The sequence below is a fragment of the Porites lutea genome, chromosome 8 (assembly GCF_958299795.1).
Source record: "Porites lutea chromosome 8, jaPorLute2.1, whole genome shotgun sequence".
Classification (NCBI taxonomy): Eukaryota; Metazoa; Cnidaria; class Anthozoa; order Scleractinia; family Poritidae; genus Porites; species Porites lutea.
The window spans coordinates 1,072,250-1,090,471 of record NC_133208.1 but is presented as its reverse complement, the minus strand read 5'-3'; the positions used below and the strand labels follow the sequence as shown (position 1 = coordinate 1,090,471).

Here is an 18,222-nt window from a genome sequence, read left to right as displayed (position 1 = left end):
TGCCTTCTTATTTTTTATTGAATTTGGTATTAGAAATAACATGAGCGAAGAATAATTTCTTACGAAAAATAGTAAACAAATTTAGAGATAAAATTGAAAGAACTTATTCGGATTACTTATTCATTTGTTATAACTTTTCTTCAGCTGGAGCAATTCCGCTCACTTTAACATAGGACACCCACTCATCGTCTTTCTAAAAAGTGTTTTCGGATAGTCAAATTTAAGAAAAAGGAAAGAAGTCCATTCGATTACAAAAAACTACCGCACAGTCAACTTACGTATGATGGAAAACTTAAGCGGGTTCAGTTCTTTTCCAAAAAATAAAACGATTTTTAATAGGGCCGGAATAACATCATGCAGGTACGTTTCGGAAGTATATAAATCATTCGTCGAATTGGAGGCAAGATCTTGTTTCTCTTAATAAGATATTTTCAAACTAGCAAAGAATGACCAGTCACTTGTTTTTCTTAACTGAGGCGTTACAACCAGTCTAAGCGGCCTCATATTCGTTAATAAAACAAAATACATGGAAATAAAATTATATGCTAGTTACTACTGGTATCACATTCAAAGTTGCATTTCTGCATGACATTGTGTAATACGGAGTGAATTTTTTATTTAGAACCCCGAGGCCTTGATGTATTGACCTTGCTAGCGCTATCGCTCGGTTAATACATCTTCCTTAGTTCTTCAGACTAAAAAAAATCTTTTAGACTTTTGTGGATAAAATTTCTATCATGAGCCACAAGAATTTTCCTATCTACGTGGTGTGTACTGCTTGTTACTAAGACACCTGCGGGAATACTGAAATGGATCCGACATCGAAAACGATTCAATTTCGAAGGAATTAATTCATTGATAGAATGGGCGTGCGCCTTGTTTTACGTTAACTGATACGAAAAACAGGCAAAATTGACATTTCAAGCAATTGCGTTTTCTGTCCTCCTTTATAAAACAAATAACCCTGCTGCATCAGAGCTGAAATACCCCATTCTCTGTCCATACTTTCGACCTTTGTTTGAATTTCCTGTTTGGACAGACACCTCAGTTACGAACTTTAATTAAATCATTAAATTTTAACTATTGTAGTAAATGAGGGCTAAACGTAAGCAAACGTAAATTTACGTGGCAGCATCATCCTCTTTCCTACGCTACTTCTACACTGGCTAGTAACTTAATTTAAAATGCGTGTTTGTAATAGCCGTTGGCATGGGTAATTAACATTTTGCAATTTTTAGAGGTTAACTTTTTAATATGCGACGAATATGAAAGCCTTTTATCAGAATGCCCCGTTCAACGTCTCGGTGCTGCGGTAGAGAAAAGCTGCACTTCTTTTCAACAGCAAAGTATATACATTCACCACTCAACAATAGAGAAACTCTGTGAGTTCCGATGTCCTCAAACGGCCTAGGCGTTTTCAGCATTGTTCGCCAAAGCGGCAACGAGCTTTTTAAAATTTTCCTATCCTCTACATTGGCAGGCCAAGTCAATCACTGAAAGGACACGTGTCAATCGAGCTCAAAGTGTTAATTAACTTGCTATAAAATATTACAAAATTATAAAATATGTTTATGAAACCTACAAAATCATGTTGAAATAATATTGCAGAGATAAGCAACATGATTTCCTCACTCATTTTCTGCTTCGTCGTTGGCGCAGTTTTAGCAGCCGAAGAAGACTCTAGATCTGCCTACATCAAAACGCAAAAGAACAAGCGTTTACATGGCTATGTTGTCAAGAAGATCGATTCTACGGATGAAATGTCGTGCAGTCAAGCATGTTTAAGACATTCTTGGTGTACCTCTTCTAATTTCAAAGAGTCCTCGGGCAATTGTGAACTGAACAAGCATGAGTTCTCTACAACAGACGATGACACCAGGCTCACTGATAATCCAGGCACAACGTTTTCAATGTTTCTTAAGGTAAGAAAAGTTCTGAATTTTCATTGCTTAGACAACGAGGGCGTGCGTGTGCAGACAAGCCTAATTTCCGCGTGCAAGAAGAAATAGACTCGTGCACCCAGGCTAATGCAACAACTGTTAAAGCGAAGCTAAGTAAAAAAATAGAAATTTGGTAAAACAGTAAAGTTGAGTTGTTGTCAAAAAAGCGCACGCATTTCAGTCATTGTTCGTATGGGAGCGAGCCACGTTTTCCCTTTCCCAAATTTTTCAGGTCCGCAAAATCATTATCAAAGGCAATGTTTTCGTCCCTTACAAGAGGCTTACATGTTTTGAAAATGAAGTTAAGAGAAGTATAGAGTGCAAACAACCGTAAATGTTAAAAAAGGGGAACGTAGAGCCAGCAATTTATCAGTGAAATTTTTATGTTCAACATTAGATTTGCTTTGTGCCGTTAAAAATGTTGAGGAATCAGTCTAGCTATATATACCTGCAAGAATCCGTAGCTAGTAAGTCGCCCTCCCCTGCCCGAGAAACACTGGCTAAAACATCACCTTTCTGGTATAAAAACGCTGTAGGAAGTCGATGGAAAACTATATATATAATTTTAGCTTACCGAAGTAACATATGAACATTTTGCTCAGGGCTGCCTAATGGCTGGATGCCTTAACGGAGGTTCTTGTTTGTTCGACGAAAGGAAAGATGCGTTTGCTTGTTCATGCAGTCCGCAGTGGAGAGGAGAAAAATGCGAAATGGGTAGGTCGAAACTGTTTTTTTTCCTTAAGTACGATAGACAGTTTAGGAGAAGAGTGAAAGACATACCCGGCTGAAAACGAAATCACGCAACTTTCTGTACTTTATATGTGGCTAAATATTTTTAGGAGCCAGGAAAGAGTTATAATCTGCTGACTGGTTTTCTCTGGCAATGCAGTTGATATATAATTCTCAGGGATTAATTTTCATCCCGTGTAATATAAGAAAAGTATGTAACGGTATGAGACTTTGGCGTTTACCATTAGCCTCGCGGAATGTGGAAAAGACATTGCATTGGAACTGGCCAAATTTTATGTGACGCTCAAATAAAGGTAAGAGGCCACTTGCACTAAGAGGTCACGTGACCAATGCTTCCTTTAAACAATGAGTTGGAATCTTGCTGATGCCAAAAATTGACAGAGCACATAAAAATTATCTTACACCCGAAATTTGAGGGGAAACGCATTTAAGGGAGATATTTTATGGCACTTTGATTTTTCAACAAAGTAGTATCATTTGTATTGGCCGCCATGTTGGAGGGCATACTCTTGCCCTCCAACATGGCGGCCAAAACTTCTTTTTGCTTAGATCTTGTTAAACGTTTGATAGTTACGCTCAGATGTGCTGTAAACGTTCCCACATCAACTTTTCAACATTCTCCTTGAAGTTTAAGAGCAAAATTTGTGCTCAGAAAGAGTTAATTCACAATTTCAAAAATCACATTTTGGTCACGTGACCAACTACGAACTTACTCATTTTAAGAAAATGGAGCAGGTTTGAAAAAGAAAATCACTATTATTTTGTTCAAGACATGACCCACTAATCGTTTTTGAAGAAAAAAATCATATAACTTTCACTTTCATAAAAACGATGTCACATGACCTCTTAGTGCAAATGGCCTAGTGATACCGAACACTTGGATCAACCCAGCAACTACTGAACACATAACGGACCTTTTTATACGGAGAATTTGCATCCATAAATTAGTTTATTATTTTTGCTTAAGGCTTTTCGGCGAAACACTGGTCGATCGTCCGACGAGGAAACAGCTAGATTCTAAATAGAAGGGTAAATTGTTTTAAACTGTTAGTCATAAAGGTAACAAAGTGACAAAGCGCAAACTTGGCACAATTGTATTTGCGCTTTTCTCTGTCGCTGTAGCAGTTTCAACCCACCTTTGCGTCCTTTGTCGCCATTTCTGCTGCCCTCTGTCGCTGTTTCAAGGCCATTTCGCTTCAGTGTCGAAATTTAGCCTAACAGCGCCTGAAGAAAGGAGTCAAAACAGGTGTAATCAACGGAGAGGTACCTTAGGGTGGGGATATACAAAACACCACAGTTTGTATAGACCTGATGGGTTAAAAGGTCTCAAAATGAAACAAGCCCGGGGGGGTACTCCGCATATGAAAGGGGTGGGGACACTCCTCGGAAATTTTGAATTAAACCCCTAAAGGAGAACGACCTGGGCGTAACCTAAGCTTTTTTTGACCCCTAAAAGAAAGAGACCATGTTAAAACACAGACGATATATATATTTTTATATTGTTTGGCGTGCAACTGCCTAAACGAGACCTTCACGGCTAACTATCATGGCGTTTTGCCCAGAACACCGTAAGTGAGACCAAAATCCAAAATTTACACCCCTAAGCGAGACGACGAGCATCCCCACCACTTTCATATGCGATTTCCGCCCCCCCCCCCCCCCCCCCGGGAAACAAGGGAGTGTGAAAATAAGATGATAGTATTTAGCCACATGAAAACATTTTAATGTTTTCATGTGGCTATTAAGCCTGCATTGCACCAGAAATGCTGCGTATGGATAAGCCGTTAAAGCCTATTTCTTGTCACTTTAATTTAAATTAGTCTCTTGCTAGCCTAAAATTATGTGTTTTTTCTTGGCCTAAAAAAGAGTAAATTTCAGTCAAGTACGAATCGACCGTCAACCACGCTAAGCACTCATGCAGGCTGACATCTGTCGAAGTAATTTTGCTGCGTACATTTTCATGGTAAATTAAACGATGCTGAGAACTCGATAGAAGTTGGGGTGCGAACTTGAAATCGCGGAGAGACGAACTCGAACTCGGATGCAGCGAAAAAGATAGGTAATTATTTGTGCGTTTTCATATTATGGATCGCTTGATAGAGCTTAAGGGGCGAACTCGAAATCTAGCGGTCGAACTCGAACGGGGCGAACTCGAAAGGGAGGAAACCGGCTGATTCCTTTACGTTCATCCAGGGATTAATAAAGAAGGTATACAGAGGAAACACATTTCCTTTTTGTGGATAGGTAGGAAAGGAAATAACGAACCAACCATCAGTTTTCCCATGAAAAGGTGTGTCGTCTGGCTTAGCCACTTCCCTTATTGTGGCTTGTAATCAAAGAAAACGGTAATCCGGCAACAAAATGCAGGAAAATGATTTTCTACGAAAGATTTCCGTGACAGACGATGGAAGGAATCATTTAATAAAAAAATTATCTTCTCCTAAATAAATCAAAGCGTTCTATTTACTATTTTGCAGATACAAATGAGTGTGAGACAGGAAAGCATCACTGCGACTCCAATGCTTTCTGTAACAACACTAAAGGCTCTTACATTTGTACATGCAAACCAGGATACACCGGAAACGGCGTTAACTGCACATGTAAAATAAGGAAGTGAAAACCCTCAGCTGATAGCACTGCCATAACCTGATATAAAAGCATTTCTATTCAACAAATTTTTTCGAGTTCTATTAAGTCGTATGTTACATCTTTAAGAGCTCTTTAAAATAGTTCCAACATGATAAAATGTGATAGGCCGCTTGTGGAGTAGGATTATTTTTTCATATGACTACTATCAATTTCATATTCGTTTAAGGACAGCTCTTGTATTACTATTTTGCAGATATAAACGAGTGTGAGACAGGAAAGCATCACTGCGACTCCAATGCTCTCTGTAAGAACACATTTTTTCGAAATCTATTAAGTCGTATGTTACATCTTTAGGCGCTCTTTAAAATAGTTCCAACATAATAATTAACAATTATTCCTTGAGCCCGAATCTGCTGTAATATTGGCCCTATCATTGTCGATAAAACCATCACAAGCGCACCAAGCGTAGGGCCTTCCAGACGGAAGCAGCGTTTTGGGAGCTTGCGCATAGATGAAAGAGTTTTTCTTTTACTTTAGAGTGGATTTGCGACACGTTTCTTTTTACTTTCACCTTCGTTTAGCTTAAAATTTTCGATCTGAGTTATGATTTTAAGTTGACTTAATTTTCGGTGGACTGTCGACCTGTCGTGTAAACAAGACAGTTCCACTGTCCAATTATCGTTTTCTTTGCAAAGTGACTAAATGGGTCGTCTGTTAACTATCTCAACCTAGATATTAACGAATGCGATGAAAAAAATGAGTGTAGCCCCTGATTTACCATTCGATTCAAAAAAGAAAAAAATTAATAAATTCATACTACAAAATTGTACCTTTTTCATTTTTTTTTTATTATTGTATTTTTTTTTTACATTTCCTTTCAGACTGGAAAAAGATTAACCATGAATCAGTCTGCTACAAAGCTAAAGACTCGCATGGAAGTTTTCGCATCATTAAACAGGGACTCATCCACACGTTTAAACTTGTTCACCGAAGAGGATCATTAAAGTGTGCACCAAACATACCAGCAACCTTTTGGGGCTGCACACACGCCAGTTATGATAATCAAACACTATCTACTGTAATAACATACGAGAACAAAAGTGTTCTCTCGTTAGCAGAATAAGAGATGGCTTCTGTAGAAAATACTCGTATAAGATCAAGGGTATAGATGTTAACTCGACGGAACTTCTGCTTAACCGTCTTCCGTCTCCAATATCCGTGTCCAATGGACAGGTATTCAAAATTTGGTATAATGAAGCCTTGCTGAGTAATGATTGTGCCCAAGATAACACTGGTGAGGTATGCGTTGACGTATATGCGTTGTACGCTTGAACTGCTACCTAGAACGTGCAGGTGCATGTTAAGACTCTGGAAACAACTTCATTTTTAGCACAGCAATAGTCCGAGACCACTTAAGTATGCAGCTTTATAATACAAAGTAGGGGAACTTTTAGGTCTGTAACTGAAGGTAACATAACAGTCACCAAATCTTGAACACTAACTTGAGGGGACAGAGAAACACAAAAGTGTCCCAGCAATTTTGTCTGAGACTGTAGCTAAAACTGGTGACAGGGTAGCTCATCGTTAAAAGTCTTTTAAAAGATACTTTCTTAAATTGCACTTAAAATTATTTAAACATTGGCTAAGCTTAATTTCAAATGGTAAATTATTCCATATCAACAATTCTATAAGAAAAGGATTTCTGCCCTGTTTTAATTTTAAATAATGGAATATTCAATTGCTGCGAGCTTCTTGTTGCTCTCCCACTTATTTTACCTCTAAAATTCAATTTATTACCTAAATGCTCTGGGGTCATGCCCGTCATACACTTTTAAAATGATATACCGGCATCTCTGAAGGGTAAATTGTTTTTACTGGGGGCCACCTTTAACACTGGCGTTACATAACATGTGAGGTACGATTCGTTTTCCCGTCGAGACAATTTTTCTCATTTCAATAACATTAGATATTTAGTTCCTTAAAGGTTTACTTTAAAAAAAGGAACAATTAGTAAAAAGGAAAAAAAGCTGACTCCGCTTTCGCACTTTTTGGTTCTAAACGGAATAAATTTGTTGCTTGACTACAGGTGTTTGATGTCATTTATTTGTTCTTAGTAATTAAGCGTATGTTGCATAGTTACTTAAATTTGAGGGGAAAACATTAAAACATCATTTCTGCATTTTGTATTCAAAAAAAAAAAACTACGAGAAATACAAGTATTTCTTTGCTTAGGCAAATACGCGGACGGAAGAGAAAAAACTCGCGTGTGGGTGGCGATTTTCACGCGCGCTCGTGTACTTAGTGGTCTGGGGTCAAGTTCATCATGAACAGCGACACGTGGAAACTGAAGCTTTTTTTAGCCAGCACTCTGGGGGCACAACTACAAGCCATAATTTTTTTATTTCCCGCAGCGATGGATTTCTGGCCGATCGGGATCTTTGAAAGGTATAATGCCAATTTATTTGCATGGAAAATTCGACTATATATTACACTGTAACATCACTAGGACAATCTTTTGGAGGTTTGTTTAGTCTCGTGGAACCGGTTTGTGTAGCAGACTAGTTTGTTTACAGTTTGTTTTAATGTGAAACCTAAGCCAGCTGAATTATAAACACAGTGTTCCGTAATCCGAAAACTTTCTTGAAACGGACGAGGCACAGTCTTTTCTCTGCGGTTATTTTGGGCAAAATTTCTGACCAAATATCATGAGTTCACTTAGTTTATCCTCGAGCAAACCGCTTCTTTGAGTCCCTCGTCCAGTGAATACTTAGTCGCCTGCAGAAATCAATTGTCTTTTTACTGAAATCGAAGAGAAACATAGATCGTTGTTTCATTGTTACTTTGTGTGTATGTGTGTGGCCGACAGTGGTCAGGAGTAATTTCAATATCGGTCTCTAAAATAGCTAAAGATGTGGTTGGGTGCGTGAACGAGAACAGCACGTAATATTTTATTGAACACTTCTGTTGTAACGCAACGCTATCAACTTATAAGTCACGTTTTGTTTTGAGCTTGGGGAACCTGTGACTCAGACTTGTAGCTGTAAACACAGAACGTTCATTGTGTAGTTTGCAGTGGTGCGTGTGGATTTGTAAAAGCTTATGGGAAGTAGAAAAATATTAGCGCAAAGCTGGTAAGTCCACCATTAATGATATTGTCAATTAAAATTAAGCCCTTAAATTTCAGACATCGTTACTGGCTTCTCTCTCTCAGCTCGAGCTGTGCACATTCCAAATTTCGAACTTAGCCAAGTTTGCGCATTGTGCGTTCTGCAGCTTACGGTGTTGCACAGTTTGAACCATCTAACTATCTTTTGTTATCATTTGCATGGTCAGTAGAGCCATTTTAAGCTTTCTAGGATAATTGGTAAGCTCTCAATTGAGTTCTTTTCCAAAGCGTACATCATACGCGCGCGTTAAAATTTTCACCGTTATTTTTTTGGCGCTTTCTGCATGAATAAGCTTGTAGTTTCATTAGAAAATGAATAGTTCTCCCTAGGTTTGGTATAAAGCATGCAACCTTCGAAGCTCAGAAATAAATTTCAATGTAGTATTTTCAGTTAAAAGCATCTCAAATGAGTACCGTAGTCAAAGATTCTACAGCTCCAATACAAAATCCATCCGGGGGGAGGGGGTGGGGTGGGCACCCAAGGGAAGTTAGGTACTGAGGTGTTCGTCGGAGGCCTTCAAACCCTGACCCTGTTGTAGACAAGAGACCTTATATCATGTCCCTCTCTCATTTTGTTTTGCATACTTTAAGTGATTTTCAACCTAACATCATGGATTTTCCAGTTATAGATGTACAATGTTCAAAAACAAAACTGTTGGTACCACAAATATGTAGTCTGCTCATGGCCAACTTTCACACTTTTTTATTCCAAAAGGACACCCTGTTCAAGATGCTAAATAGTAAAATTTTATTCCTCCTTTCTAAGACTCAAGATTTGGAAAACCATACCTTGTTCAGGCGACCCGTGACACCCAGTGCTGGTTCTGAAAGAGTCGTTAGTGAGTTAAAGCAACAGAACGACAGGAAGAAGCTGAGAATGGCAAAACTCTGTGTGACAAATGTGACAGGGCTATTAATTGGATGTTTTGTCATGATCTTCACTTAACATTAATGTTTCCTGGTTGTTTACAAAAAGATCTGTTTAAATGAAAGTGAACTTTGGCAAAAGTTATTTTAACAAAATTATTGTCACACTTGTCACACAAGGCTCACATTCTTCTTTCCTCTCCCGTCCTGTTGCGTAAGCTCGTTATTCAGTACATGTGTGCACAAATGAAAAAGTGTCGAAGCAAGAGAAAGGTTAATAAAAACAAAACAAAATGAAAATAAAACAGATGGGTCACTGGACATGACAGGAGGGCTCCTAGTTATGGTTGCAATAACTGAAGCACATTCAATGTTTTTTTCACAATTTTTGGTTTCCAGAGAGAAGCCAAGTGCTAAAGGGATTAAATGCTGGTGCTAAACGTTGCAAAAGACAGCTAATTAGGTTGTAAACTAAAGCAAAAATGGCAAAAGAACAGCGCCATGTTGCAGAGCCTTTGACATACCCGGTATTCAACCTCTTTGATAATGTTGAATGTTGAAGGTTTCATTTTAATTAACCTTGTTTAAAACTCAAGGGGCAAAACTATGACAAGGCATAGCACATTGAGGGAAAAATATCTTGTTATGCCAGGTTTTTAAAACTTTATTGGGAAAACAGTTAAAGATATTTCCTGGTTCGCAATTTCCTGCGAGTTTCAGATCATAAAGTACTTATTGCCCAGGTGTGGATGGATTTCCTTCTCAGTAGTACATGCTCTGATCATTTTCAATATACCGTTGATTTAAACACATTCTTATTAGATAACAGAGATATGTCTTTCAATTCTGTGCTCTAACAGCGTCCACTGCGGCCCCTGGCACCTAATTGTTTTTCTTCCTGGCAACTAGAAAATCTTGATTTTATAATGTTATTTTTTTAAGATTTCACTGGTTCAGAACACTGGGCTCCCTTCAATTTTCCCCTGGGGTAGGAGGGGGGGGGTACTCCAGATTTCACATGACAGGGATGATCGAATGAGGGCAAAACTAGAAACCCAAAAAAATCCCACGCCGAATTCCTGAGCCATAAAGATTTCCAGATAGCATTAAATGATATAACACGAAAAACAGAAACATTAGTTTTGAATGCCCAAAAAAATCCCTACTTAAATCAAGCTACCTGAAAAAATACTTGCCAAAATTTTCCTACCCAAAAAAACCCAAAATTGAAAAGTAACATTTCAACCCCCCCCCCAAATCCTTCAATCATCCCTGTCACTTGAAATCTGGAGTACCCCCCTTGAATTTTCCTAAGTGTACAGCCGTGTCTTTTATCGTAGCCTGTTATCATTATCTTCAGGGTTATCATTACTTTTTAAGGTAGAAAGGAGCCCATGGCTGAGTAGGCGGGAAAGTTGGAAAGTTTGGTTTGAGAGTGTAAAATTTACCATTTTGCTTGAAGGCTGGTACTGTTCTCAGAGCACACTGTTGCCGCTACCCATGTCCCAACCTTAAGTGAAACCCTGTATACATTTTTTAATAGTTTGTCTCAGAAAAAAAGAGAAGATTTTTTCCTACTTTAGCTATTGGGGCCTCTTCAGTATTAGAGATGTAGATTGAAATACTTTAATATTGCATAATAAAGTGATTACAATATATAAGTTGTGTTTACAACTTACAACTTACAACACGGGCAGGTTTAAAATAGTGTCACGAGCCATGCGTTTTTATTTCATGAAAACAACAAAACCACTATGCAATTTTGTTCAGTGGGAAAAAGTACTATTGAGGCTAGGGTGGTCAGTTATATTGTTATACAGTCAGCTCTCTCCAAGATGGACACCTTCGGGACTGGCACTAAGTGTCCGTCTTAGAGAGGTGTCTGTCTTATAAAAAGTCAAATAAAGGGAGTAAGCAATGGCAGGGACCAACTCTAGGTGTCCATTTTACAGAGGTGTCCGTCTTATAGAGGTGTCCGTTAAAAGAGAGCCGACTGTATAGAATGACAATATTCAGTTCATTGTACTGCGTGAATAATTAACAACCTCTTGTTTCGATGTTACCCATCTGGTATGAGTTGAGTTGACGTTTCCTCAATGCAAAAAAAACTTACTGTAGTTTATCATTTAAACAATCAATATTCAGGAACATCACCAACAAGCTACTTAATACCTTTAGATAGAAATTTTCTCTCAACAAGTAATTTTCTTGCTATTTCTTCCAGTCAGACTCTTTGATTTCATTTTGCAAGAACATCTTCATAATTTAAAAATTTTTTCTTGAATATCTTTTCAGTGGTCATGTGAGTCAAGCTCTTGAATTCTTGGTTGGTACATTGTCCATTGCAAAGTGTATTGTGATCCTTGTTGTCCCTCTGTTACTCATGTATACCTGTCATCAAGTGCATGGAAAACATTTTGGCTCTCCCAGGGGTAAGTATACACCTCAGGAGCCAGGGAAAATTATCATAAATTATTAATTATTTTTCCTTAGCACCAAGATCATATTTACCCAAAAGAGCATTGCATATTAAATTTTTGGACTTGTTGGTGAAGCAGTTGTAACACTCTAGTTACTCATTCTTTCTTTCTTTTTGTTTTTTGTCCAAAGATACAAAGTTTTTATAAACATTTTTAACCAAGCAAGTGGGAGCTTATTCAAAGCAGGCTGGGTGTTAAGGGAGTGGGTGACGGGACCTTATTAAAATAATTTTCTATGACATGGAGATAGAGTAGCTTAATACTGTCCAAATGGAGAAGAAACTCAATTGACCAGTGCAAAGTTTGAGAAGTGATAAAGCAAGACAATTAACTACAAACATCCTTATCCTGCTGTTATGATTTACTATGTCGTAGTTCAGAGTTCAACTTTTTGGTCGTAGTAATGTAAATGTCCAACTGGTTTGCCTTCCACATGTTTGCTCGCAGATGTCAGAAGAGATAGAAAGCCTACAGATATCCCTCTATTGCGTATTGGGGTTTTGCTTTGGGTTATTTGTTTCTAATTATATTTTCTGAGGAGTTATTCTGAGCAGTCCAGATCTGCCACTATGCGCGATTTAAGGCTGATTTTCACTAGCGACGGAATCGGAGTCGGAGTCGTATTCAGAAGCGTAAAACTTTACGATCTTGTGAAAACAGCGTTGTCGGAGTCGCAAGCAGAAGCGGAACAGTTACTAAGCTTTCAACTTTCATTTTTTATTTAAATTCGTAAACCAAAGCAATCACAAAGCGTGGGAACGTGCATTGTGATTTATCCTTCCGCTCCCGCTTCCGGCTCCGACAATCTGGTTTTCACTTGATCATAAGCGGAACGTAAGCGACGGAGCCGTAAGCGGAGTCGGAGAAAAAAGGGAACGTTCGTGATTCTTCTGATTCCGTCGCACCTATGACTGGGCTTATGACTCCGATTTTGGATTTTCACTAGGTCACAAGCGCTATAAAAAAGCGACTCCGGTTACGACTCCGACTCCGTCGCTAGGGAAAGCCATCCTTTAGGAGGAGCTTTCAGGGATGAAAAACTAAGCTAAACTAAGCCATCCGCTACTACTACTCGTAGTCTAAATACCAAAGGCAAGAGAAAGTCCTTTTTTTACACTCGGCACATGTTCCATTAGGTGCTCTATGGATAACAAAGTTTCTCTGTATCTCCATCCGTGCCTGCGCCTTTCTGAAAATAGAGGCGATTGTGTACAATCTAACTTTAACCAAAAATTAATAATTTTTGCTAGTTTAAGACTGTATGCTTGGTTTACACGTTAACAATTAACGCAACCGCCGTCTGCTTTTTCATTTCTAAGTGGCCGTTGGACGTGAACATGCGAATACTAAAAAGACCATTTCTCCCGAGAACATAACGGATACAACTGAATATGTTGCCAAGAAACGTCGCAGACGGAAGAAAAAGGGTAGAACAGAAAATTCTGATGACCAAGAACCGAACGGCGGACATAAGGCGAGGGAGAAAAGTGCTACACAAGGCAAAGACGAGAAGTTAGTCGTGATAAAAATACTGAAAAGGGATGCATGTAAAACTGGAGACGTTAGTGGTAATGCTGACAAAACTGCCGCAGTTAACGGTGTTGCAGATGGAAGGAAGAAAGCTGAACACGTTGCTGCAAAACCCAGTGAGAGTTCCTGTGCAACAGTTTCTGTTAATGGCGTCAAAGTCGATGAGAAACGCGACGAATTTGTTGGTAGAAATGGTGGTAAGGCTTTGGGAAGTGACGACGCCAAAAGTTGTGAGTTGTTAGGAAGACATGAAAGTAAGTATAAAAAGGCATGCAAGAAAGAGGTAGCTTTAAAGAGTGCTACAGACAAAAGTAAAAATCGCGACGATTCCTGGGTTGTAAAAGAGCTAAAGGAAGTCAAGAGCGTTGGCGAAGGCCCGAGAAAACCTTTCACGAATGCGGTCTGTTTAGTGCTTGACCAGGTCGCCGATTGTGAAAAAAAGAAACCTCGAGAAGTTAACAGCCCTCGGAACCCTAACCTAGGCTCTGAAGGCGAGAGGATAATTGATCCCTCTAGAATTGAGGATAGTAACGCAGGCTATGATTGCACACCGTGTAGTAAGCAGATACAGACGGATACTGCTTACGTCGCTGATAGTCACGTGACTGATTGTAACGTGACTGACCGTCAAGAGGGCCGAGCGGTACCCAGTAAGAGCGGAAATAAAGGGCGCACCTGTTGTGGTGGGTCATCTGAAGGACATCAGAGCTCGGCTAGTGCAAACACTCATAACAAGACAAAGGGCACGCCTGCAAGGCGAAAATCATTCGATCGTAACGCAGAGAAAAGTCAACAGCATTTGTCTAATATTAACCAAACAAGGCAAGCAGTACCTTTTGATCATAGCTTGGGGACGGCTCCACGCCAGGGTAAGCTAACGGAAAATGATTGTCGCCCAAACCAGAGCCAAAGAAGGCGGAGATCTTCCGACAGTACCTCAAAAGGAGATCGTAGAGAGAGTGAGTCTCACCAAAATTGTCGATTTTGTGCGAACGGGAAAAGAATACGACGAAGATCCGTCGATGCCGTCTCGGAATACGATCAGAGAGTGATTGAGCGTCCGGGAAATTATCGAGAGTGCCAAGACGAGGGTGAGAGAAGAAAAACGTCTTCGGACAATGATGCTACCGGAATTGAACTTCCGGGATGTCAGCGAGATTGCCAGACCGAAGACCAAAAAACACGAGGGTCTTCCGATTATCCCACAGAGAATGTTTCAAGAATAAATGATCCGTTTAACAAAAAGCAGCCGATGGACCATCAAAGAAGACGAAGATCTCTTGGTGGCTTCTCGGAAAACCATTCTCGAGGGATTGAAGTTCCGGAAACAAACCGAGACTGTGACGAAGATCAAAGAAGACGAAAGGCTTCAGACAGTGACACTACAGGAAGTGAGTTTTTGAAAAATCGCCGAAATTACCAAACTGAGAAGCTACGAAGACAGAGGCCTTCCAATCATTACTCGGAAAACGATTCAAGGGTGAATGGCTCGTTCAGGAAACATCAACATCCTGCGGATCATCAACGAAGACGAGGATCTTCCGATCGCACTTCAGAGAGTGATTATATTCAAGGTGAGATTCCAGAAAATCCCCAACATCGATCTGAAAACCGAAGAAGGCGAAAATCTTCCGATTGCACCTCGGAAAGTGATCCTGTACAGGGCGAGATTCTAGAAAATTCCCGACATCAGCCCGACGACCAAAGAGGGCGAAGATCGTTCAACCGCACCTCGGAGAATGAACTTTCCCAGGGAGAGATTCATGAAAACTTCCGACATCGACCTAACAACCGAAGAAGACGAAGATCTTTCGGCCGCACCTCGGAGAGTGATCCTATAGAGGGCGAGAATCCGGAAAATCCCCGACGTCGACCCGACAACAGAAGAAGGCGCAGATCCTACGATAACACCACTGAGACTGAACCTGGAAGAAGCAAACCTCTAGTAAACCGTAGACGTTCTGAATCTGATAACAAAGATCACGTCGAGTCTGAATGCGCAGATGAATACACACGAGAGAAAGTTGGGTTCTCAACGGAAACGTCCACAGGTAAGCCGTAACAACTTCTGTAACGATTTAAGCCAACCGGTCGTTCCCTGAAGGAAGGGGTAGTGTCATAGTCAACCTGAATCGCTCTGTGATATCATCCCTGATCATATCGATATTTGGAAACAGCTGAGTCGTTTGTTCATTTCAATGGTATTTAAACTATATCGTGACATGGCGCAAGTCGTATCACCCAATTCCCCTTTTTGCGCTCTGATATATAGTTAGTTAAAAGTAAAGGTAGTCAATAGTATCGATATTAGAATTTAAAAAAATTGAGTTTTCGGGGATCTGAGTTTTCGAGACACCCAGGGGGTCTGATTTTTTTGAGGTCTGAGGTCTGTGTTTTCGAGGTCTGAGTTTTCGTAACACCCGAGAACCTCTCCGTATTTGGTCAGATTGAAAATCTTAGAAGGGATAAAATTGCTTCGAAGACATTTACATCAAATTCAGGGAAACTGAGCTGGTAGAAATTTCATAACTCGGGGTCGGCCAGGGTTTTTAAGTTTACAGTATTTTATGCGTAAATTTGGGTATAAAGTATTCACTCACAACTAATTTTGGATATAAAGTATACCGTGGTTTTCTTAATTTTGGTATTTTACACGAGTTTTAGTATAATTTTTGGTATATTGGAAGGTTTATTGGTATTTTGGTATTCCACTCCCCTCCCCCCCCCCCCCCCCGGCCGACCCTGATAACTGCTTCGCATGTGAATTCACGGCTCATTTCGCATGCAAGAATACAGAGATGAGTCTGAAATCCAAAACTACCAACGGATTTAACTTTCGAATGATAAATACATTAATGGAGTCATGGGGGTACACTTGACCTGGCTTGACTGTAAAAAAAAAATTGATCGTCTCATTGTGTTCATTTTTTGTTTTGATTTATTTTGGCTTTGAATTTGGACAGAAAGATAAAGAATAAGCCGGCTGTAAAAAGGGTGATAAAGGCTTAGAAAACTTGCATTTTGTACTCTCTTCGCAGTTGATTGAGCCAGAAACACAGGGCGCGATCCATTCAACCAAAATTCCAACCGGTCCGACCGGGAAAAGTGGTCCACCTCAAAAGGTGGCCCCGTTTTTTCGAAACTTTTCCGGTTGGACCGAACCGATCCATTGAGTTTTGGACCGAAATTTCCGGAAAGTTTGGTTGAATGGATCGCGCCCACAAACTAAAAGGTAAAAGGGCCTTGTGCGTTTGATTTTTCCAAAGCGCATTCCGAATGACTTCATGATATGGGTAACTTGTCCGGGCACGGACTTTTCTTTTTACCAACGCAGCTGTTTTAGTACGTCTTGTAAAGGAAAGTGTATGTAAGCAGGGATCTGTTTTAGAAGTTGTGATTGTTATATCAGGTGATCTTTCCCATTGACACATCGGGGTAAGGAGGCTTAAATCGTAGCTTCTCTCGAAAGCGCTTGTCAGAAAAACACAATTTTGCATTATCGCTGTACCAACGATTTTATCTTTTTTGGCAGCTGTTTATGACGCAGTGATGAATCCAACTGCAGATGACGAAGTCTTCGAGATTGCTTCAGCTATGGACGAACCGCACGTAGTAGAGGCGACAGACACGAATGGCGGACAAGAAACATCTTCGGAAAGTCTACAGAGCCAATTTAAGATCGACCCGGCTGTGCGCGAGAGGTTATTAAACCCCAAATACCCCGTGATTGTTCCAGATAGACCACTGGAACATATTAGTTACCGCGATAAAAACTGGCGACCTGAAGAAATCAGAGGCGCAAATAAGTCGCTGGTAGGAGGTATATTCGGAAGTAAGTGGCGAAGAAAAATGGAAAAGAAGGAACGTGAGCAGGAAATGAAAGAACTTGCGGAAGAGGAAAAACGGAAAGCCGAGCTAAAGGAATGGAGTGATAATATATGCCCTACGTTTATGGTCTGGGGCGTTTGCCATCGAGGGGACAACTGTCATCTTCGCCATCCTTCTTATCGATACCTCGAGCGACCACCGCGAAAGAAAGAGAGCTCTGAATCTCGTCCGGAGAAACAAAAGCCGGATCCAAATTCTTACGCAGCTGTTCTTGGAAAAAGTCCCGAACCAAAGGAGTTTTTTAACGAAGCAGTGCTCCTAGCTGAAAGTAAAACAGAGGTAAATAAGATATCGTTTGCTAACGTGCTTGTTAGCTCACAGAGAGACCGCGAAACGAGTAAGGTTCCTGTGCCGAAGACAAGTTATGAAGAGGCTTGGCCATCTCTTGGGTCGCCTGTGAAAGGGCAGGGTAAGGTACCCAGCAGGGCCCCTGCAAGTGGACCTAAGGCGTGGAGCACTCAGAAAGGACCCTGGATCCTTAAGGAGCAAAACAGTGAAACCAGTAACTTGCAGACTGTGAGCGACGCGGCCATAGCTCAGGAACTGCAAGCTGATGAGTACATGCAGATGGAACCGGAAGAATACGATGATTATTCTTACTATCCAGAAGAGGACTATGATTACAACGAGGACAGTTACTACGATCAAGACCCAGATATTAATGACGACGAAGAAAATCAAAGGTCGTTTATAGACTCTCGTCACCAAACGAAAGTTCTTGAGCTGGAGGAGTTTAATTCGCGGCTGCCGACGAGCGCAGTTATAACAGAACAGGACTCAACGTCGCCCAGAGAATCCATCCCACAGCAGGTACAAGACAGTCCTTGTGACATCTGTATGGACAGGCCAAAGGATGCTACCCTGGTTTGTGGCCATAGGTTCTGTTATCAGTGTGCGTTACAGATGCGACTGGATGAACGCGTTTGTGCCATCTGTAGACGATGCATTGTCTCAGTTATTAAAACATACAACTGAACTCTGTTACCCAGTTTTTTGGGGACATTAGGCGCGA

At 40.3% G+C, this 18,222-nt stretch overlaps 2 protein-coding genes across 2 annotated transcripts; both read left to right on the top strand.

The window, feature by feature from the left end:
* The first annotated feature begins 1,604 nt into the window (after positions 1-1,604).
* On the top strand, positions 1,605-7,364 carry LOC140946965 (uncharacterized). The gene is made up of 4 exons (XM_073396053.1): positions 1,605-1,922; positions 2,543-2,654; positions 5,533-5,583; positions 6,161-7,364. The coding sequence occupies exons 1-4, from the start codon at positions 1,620-1,622 to the stop codon at positions 6,400-6,402; spliced, it is 708 nt and encodes a 235-aa protein (XP_073252154.1). The 5' UTR covers positions 1,605-1,619; the 3' UTR covers positions 6,403-7,364.
* Positions 7,365-7,678: 314 nt separating this feature from the next.
* LOC140946707 (uncharacterized) lies at positions 7,679-18,197 on the top strand. Its single transcript, XM_073395811.1, has 4 exons — positions 7,679-7,724; positions 11,608-11,744; positions 13,112-15,373; positions 16,855-18,197. The coding sequence occupies exons 1-4, from the start codon at positions 7,693-7,695 to the stop codon at positions 18,183-18,185; spliced, it is 3,762 nt and encodes a 1,253-aa protein (XP_073251912.1). The 5' UTR covers positions 7,679-7,692; the 3' UTR covers positions 18,186-18,197.
* Positions 18,198-18,222: the final 25 nt, after the last annotated feature.

Coding starts and splice junctions, on each gene's coding strand:
- LOC140946965 (XM_073396053.1), top strand. CDS start 1,620: ATGATTTCCTCACTCATTTTCTGCTTCGTCGTTGGCGCAGTTTTAGCA. Junction 1,923..2,542: donor CGTTTTCAATGTTTCTTAAG/GTAAGAAAAGTT, acceptor CATTTTGCTCAG/GGCTGCCTAATGGCTGGATG. Junction 2,655..5,532: donor AGGAGAAAAATGCGAAATGG/GTAGGTCGAAAC, acceptor ACTATTTTGCAG/ATATAAACGAGTGTGAGACA.
- LOC140946707 (XM_073395811.1), top strand. CDS start 7,693: ATGGATTTCTGGCCGATCGGGATCTTTGAAAG. Junction 7,725..11,607: donor CCGATCGGGATCTTTGAAAG/GTATAATGCCAA, acceptor ATATCTTTTCAG/TGGTCATGTGAGTCAAGCTC. Junction 11,745..13,111: donor ACATTTTGGCTCTCCCAGGG/GTAAGTATACAC, acceptor TTCATTTCTAAG/TGGCCGTTGGACGTGAACAT.